The 6,000-nt window shown below is 30.1% G+C and overlaps 1 protein-coding gene across 2 annotated transcripts; it reads left to right on the top strand.

Annotated features, from left to right (window-relative positions):
* Nucleotides 1–596: 596 nt before the first annotated feature.
* Nucleotides 597–2,515, top strand: LOC114163146. 2 transcript variants are annotated; one of them, XM_028047271.1, is made up of 4 exons: nt 597–990; nt 1,373–1,624; nt 2,014–2,157; nt 2,363–2,515. In XM_028047271.1, exons 1-4 carry the CDS (start codon nt 634–636, stop codon nt 2,384–2,386), a joined length of 777 nt encoding a protein of 258 aa, XP_027903072.1. In that variant the 5' UTR covers nt 597–633; the 3' UTR covers nt 2,387–2,515. The 2 variants fall into 2 exon arrangements, with proteins under 2 accessions (XP_027903072.1, XP_027903071.1); XM_028047270.1 differs by having other exon boundaries at nt 2,014–2,515.
* Nucleotides 2,516–6,000: the final 3,485 nt, after the last annotated feature.

Raw genomic sequence — 6,000 nt, 5'->3', positions numbered from 1 at the left:
AATGAGAGAAAAGAGAGAGAAAGTGCAGGAAAAAAAACTTATTTCGAAAAGGTTTTTCCAGAATATATTTCATTATTTTCAAAAATAAAAATATATTTAATCTATAGTTATTTCAGAAAACTCATCCTAAAAAAATTATGATATTTTTTCAAAAAACTTATTTTAGAAAATTTATTTTAAAACACATTTCATAAAATTCTGTTACAAAAATCACGTTCTAGGAAATTTGTTTCAAAAATGTTATTTTGAGAATTCCGAAAAGTTTGATTCAAGAAAACTTTTTCTCCTAGAGCAAAATGGTCATTTTGAAAGTTTTATAGGTGTGCAAAAAAATGGTGGGGTGCAGGAAGTAAAAGCCCTCTTGTTGATAGGCACATAAAAAGGCCCAAAAAACCAATTGGGTGAGCTTAGAGAAAAGTTTGGGTGAGGCAAAATTAGAGAAATGGGAGTGGAATGTGCAGCACCATCGGTAGCTTATTCTCCGTGACGCCACGCGTCACAGCAGAACGTGAAGACTAACAAACAGAACCCCATGCACGTCGCCACGTGTCCAAATCAAATCTGAGCGCCAACCTTTTTGTGTTGGGGTAAGGATCCGAATCCCACTGGTGTGACACCAAAACAAATTTAGAAATGGTGAAGCTAGCATCTGCAAGGGACTTCCGCACCTACGGCTCGGGCCTCGCCAAAAACCGCCTCGAGTACATCAACGCTGGGCTCTACCTCATTGCCTCCATCCTCCTACTTTCCGGCATCACCGCTCAGTTTTCCGCCGAAGCGCGATCGGGCCTCGTCCTCATCATCGCCGCCTTCGGCTTCATCTTCCTCATTAATCTCCATGACCTCTTCGCCCATCTCGCTGGCATCGATTTCCAGTTACACTTGTTCTCCTTCGACCTTCAACTCGCCTTCGTCGAATTCGCCGTTCCCGTCGTTCAGATGCTCGGAACGCTTCTTTCCTTAGTCGGAGTCTTGTTCCTTTTTCTTCAGGTATCCTATTGCACTCTTACTGCGTAAAATATGTTTGTTTGGTTGCTACGTTTTCTTAGCCAGATCATAATTCATAATGTATAATTATTCATTTCTTTTATGTGATTTCTCACATGAAACTTTTGGCTATCTAGTTGTTATGAGTGAATATCCAAATTGCTAGTTGTTAAGAATAAATACCTAAATTGGTAGAGTTTAGATGAATGTGTTGATTGATGATTAAAAATTTCATACATATGGATTCTTGATGTTTGTCTATATTGATGTTTGCATTTGTGTCTTTTAATAATGTCTCACGTGCTTGGATTACTTGTTTATAAAGTTATATGTGCTAATCTAAATTGGACATCATCTTTTTTGGTGTGTGTAAACCAAAACACAGGAGGAGAAAGGATATGGGTACTCCAAACTGGAGAGGCATGCTCTTAACATGCTTGTTGCTGGTCCTGTATTGTGGGTGATAGGATCAATTCATAACTCATGCCAAATTTATGAGAAAGCGGACGGTCATGTCCAAATCTTGCAGCAGTGTGTGTGTATTCCATTTTTTACGGGGAGTTTGTTATTTATGATCAGTGCGATTCTCAATCATAGGGAGAAATCTAAAGGGACTCACCATGGCACTCACTTACTTGTAAGTGGTCTACTACATATATTGAACGACAATTCAGATCTTAATTTGGTGTCAGTTGGTCAGCTAATTTTATGCGAGTGAGGCGAATGAGTACTGAACAACAAGTGACCTGCATAGCTATGAGTTGGCCTAGTTAATATTGTCATGTTTGATATTTACTTTTATCAGTCAATCAGAAAGGTTAATTAATAATATCAATAACTTACAAGAAGTACTGTATGTTACAAGCAAGGGAAAAAAGAAAACAGTTCAAACAGATCAAAAAATGATACATTACAAGTGATCTCATTCATTCATCTTTAGCAGTAGGAGAAGTATACTCCTACATAGAGGCAGTGCTTGTTAATTACTATGAGTACTAATGAGGGTAATGTTGATGATTGATACAGGGTAGCACTTGGATCTGGCTAGGCATCTTCGGAAGCCTACTGTTACTTATTGGTGGGTTGACAAATTTAATCAAAGTGTTCAAGATGCAACAAATGAATGGAATTAGACTGGAGAAACTACGAGGTGGAGCACACGAGCGTCTGGTGAGTTCAAGAGAAGGACATGTTCCCCTGATCATTGAACCACAAACTATAAGCCATGAACCTCAAGAGACCAAAATTACTTTACCTATTCCTATGCCTACTCCTACTCCTTATAAAGATGTCCTTATTGGTAGTACTAAGTCATGATTGATGCTGTCTCCACTCCCCTTTTATGCTCCTCATTTGTGTTTTCTTTTTTAATCAGGGGGAGCTTTCTTTGTTACTATAATATATGTAGAAGCTTCTTGATCAGGCCATAGATAGATAGCAAGCAAGATTCAAGTTTCAAAACAAGCAAAACAAGCAGAGACTCTTTTCTTAGACTATAACTTCTAATGACACTATCGTACCTTCTCTACTCAATTGTGTTCCTTAAATGAAGTATTACATTCTGCATTTCCCCATGCACACGTTCCTGAACAGGCTTCAACGTGATAGAGAATGACTTCAAGATGGATCAAACACATGAAACACAGGAAAGAGAATATCATATTATGTAGCAAGCATACAATAGGAAAACTGTCACTGAAGACTTGGAGAGAGGAAACAAACTATAACAAAGAAAGAAAACTGTTTGATATTAGACCCCAACAAATGGGTAACTAATTCGAACTGATGGATATAAAACTCTTATATTATTTCATTAAGTGCTTGGCTAATTGATGATAAGCAGCCACGGAACACTAATTGAGAGGGGGGTTGAATATACACATTGAAAAATATTTTTACTATATGATATTTAGAGTTTCAATTTTAAATGAATTATTAACCTTGTCATTCCTTTTTTTTTTTTCTCAAATAAATTGCATCAATACTTCTTCTTTTAGTAGATAAAATAATATTTATTGAGAGTGAAGTTATGTAAATAACATTTAAAAAATAGGGTGATTATTTTGAGACATAATTGATACCAAATCTTATCCAAAATATTTATATTTCGATATTTTTGAATGTTAATTACATAGGCAGTACTGTCAATACTTTAATAAAAGAAGCATGTTTAAAGAAGATAAATTATAGTATACATGTACTTCTTTAAATATACAATTTTAAAACTTTTTTTCGAATAACACTAATAAGTTTATGAATTTATAATGAATTTTGAAATAAATTATAGAAACATATCTATAATAATATATAAAGGGATTTTGTGTCCATTTTTGTGTCCATTTTTCATTTTCCAATTTTACCTATTAATTAATATATAAAGGGGATTTCTCCTTTTTGTGTCAATTTCTCATTTTCCAATTTTACCCTTAATTAATATTTTAAAAATATATAAAGGGAATTTTTCCTTTTTGTGTCCATTTCTCATTTTCCAATTTTACCCTTAATTAATATTTTAAAAATTAATTATTTTATAATTAGTTTATTTTTAAGTGTTTTTTTTTATTTTTTTGTTTTGATCGTTATTCTAAAAATTTTTTTAACGGTTATTTTATTTTATTTAACAACTATTTTAAAATTTATTATATATTTAAAAATAAATATTATTAATCTTATAAAATAAAAAAAATGTGGATACACAAACGCAATAATATCTGTATGTTTGCTAGTAACAGTTACGTCTATTTCTTAAAATATAAGTAATTACTTTTTTATACATACGATGTTTGTAAGCTTTATTCAAGCCAAATATTAGTAAATTTATGACTAAATTAATATAAAAGAAAAATTGATAAAAATATTTAACTGCAGACACAATTATTAATAAATTTTGAAAGAAAAATACCGAATAACATGTTAAGAAAGAACAATATAATTCAGATATTTTCTCTAAAAAGTTATAATGATCTTCACGGTAAGAACTATAAAAAATATTTAAAAATTGAAAATTATTATCTTTATAATAAGCTGGGAAAATAGACATTTTATTTATAAATAAATAAATAATTAAAAATCAAATATAAGGGTGATATGCGGTATTTCAACCATGGACATTATAAACTAATAATTCAATAATTAAATAATAATCACAACTAACATGACATTTTACACAAAATGAGAAAAAAAATTCAAAATCCTAATGTTTGAACAAAAATAATCAAACAAAATGGTTTTGTAAAGATGAACTTGTACCTTTTTGTGGGCCGATGGTGTTTCAAAATTTGAATTCTAAACATAATACATATGTCATTCTTACTAACGAATTTGGTAAAAGTGTACATAGTAAGCCCAATTACATAATCCATTTTGTTGGTGATATGAAAATGGTAGAAAGGTTTGCATGATTAAAAATCCTAAAACCAAATGGATAATGAAATTGAAATCATATTTGTGCACAAATGCAACTATTACCTTTTGAAAAATGCACATTAGGTGATGGTGTTGGTGTAAGATGAGAACTTAGTATGACAATTTGAGAAGTTTTAAAATGTTTACACTTGAATTAAAAAGAAACTAAGTTAATATTAATTATAAGTTATAATACATTAAAGTAATTAGGTTGTAGAAATATTTAAACTATATTATATCCGGATGAATTTGGTAAAATTTTGAATATGAACCTCTAGATAACAGTGCAATATTTTTACGGGTGCATTGAGTGTCACAAAATATCACTGATAGTGTTGATATTTAATGTAATAATTATTCATGCAAGCATGTTAGAATAGGTAAATTATATTGGTTTTACAAAACCTCTAAATTTATTTTTGGCGACACAACTATTGGTATAACTATTATTTCATATTCTAAGAAGTTATTAATTCATTTATTTAGGAACATGCAAAGTTAAAAGTTGTTCATAATTAGTACTATCAAAATTAGAAAACAAAATGTGTTAAAAGTAACTTTTTCAAGTTGTAAAAACTTCTTCAAAAAGCCAAGTTAAAAATTATGTTTATTTGTAGAAGTTTTTAATCAATTAAAGTTAATTCTTTATTTCTAAATTTATAAACATCAACTAAATTTTTCATAAAATTGGTTTCAAATAGAAATACATAATAAATAATTTGAATAAAGAAATTCATAAATAAGTATAAAAAATAAAAATTACAAGAACATGAATAGAAAGCAATAAAAAATGTTCTCCATAATTCCAGCATATTTATCGTTCTTAACACAAATAATAGTTCAGGAACAAAAATTGTTCTCACAAAACATATTCCAAATTACAAATTATAAATAACTTTAATATCCACACTCAATCTTGAAAAAAAAATACTCGTTCCTCCAATTCATGAAGCTCACGTAACTTGTAAAAAAAGGTCATTTTGGTAAAGATAAGTTTAGTTTTTTCATGGATAAGAAGAATAATCAGAATAATATGATGGAAAAATGAAGAACATACATGTCATCAGAAAATGATCTGAAAAAGAAGAATAGTATGAAGAGTAGTATGTTTTTTGGGCAAAAGAAATATTACCTATGCAGTGAAGAAAAGTTGGAAGAGAAGTGTGCAGCTAAGATGAGTTGGAAGATTATTTTTAAAAATCAAATATATTCCTTCTTGATGTGTCTCTGACCTTTAAAAGCTCTTCCATCTTTTCCTTCTCGAGGAACATTTGCATCTCCAATGTTTTCTATATGCATCTCTAATATTTTTGTTGCATTTAAACAAAAACAAAATTAAAATATAGAACCATAAACACAAAAAATTTCCTTCTTGAGGCACATCTATTGCACCACCTGCATCTCTGATATTTTTTGCATCTTTAAAACAAAATCAAAGTTAAAATAGATAACCATAAACACAAAAAAAAAAAAAACACAAGAAAATAGTGCTTTTAAACAATCAAACCTTTTAAAAATCAAAGGTAGTTGTCATCATCACAAAAAATAACTTGTCATCAGAGGCACCGGAAAGAAAAGAGGAAAGGAAAAAAGAAGTAAACTGAAAAT

This window comes from Vigna unguiculata, chromosome 9 (genome assembly GCF_004118075.2).
Source record: "Vigna unguiculata cultivar IT97K-499-35 chromosome 9, ASM411807v1, whole genome shotgun sequence".
NCBI classification, from domain to species: Eukaryota; Viridiplantae; Streptophyta; class Magnoliopsida; order Fabales; family Fabaceae; genus Vigna; species Vigna unguiculata.
This window is presented reverse-complemented; position numbering and strand designations above follow the sequence as displayed.

Coding starts and splice junctions, on each gene's coding strand:
- LOC114163146 (XM_028047270.1), top strand. CDS start 634: ATGGTGAAGCTAGCATCTGCAAGGGACTTCCGCACCTACGGCTCGGGC. Junction 991..1,372: donor TCTTGTTCCTTTTTCTTCAG/GTATCCTATTGC, acceptor ACCAAAACACAG/GAGGAGAAAGGATATGGGTA. Junction 1,625..2,013: donor ACCATGGCACTCACTTACTT/GTAAGTGGTCTA, acceptor TGATTGATACAG/GGTAGCACTTGGATCTGGCT.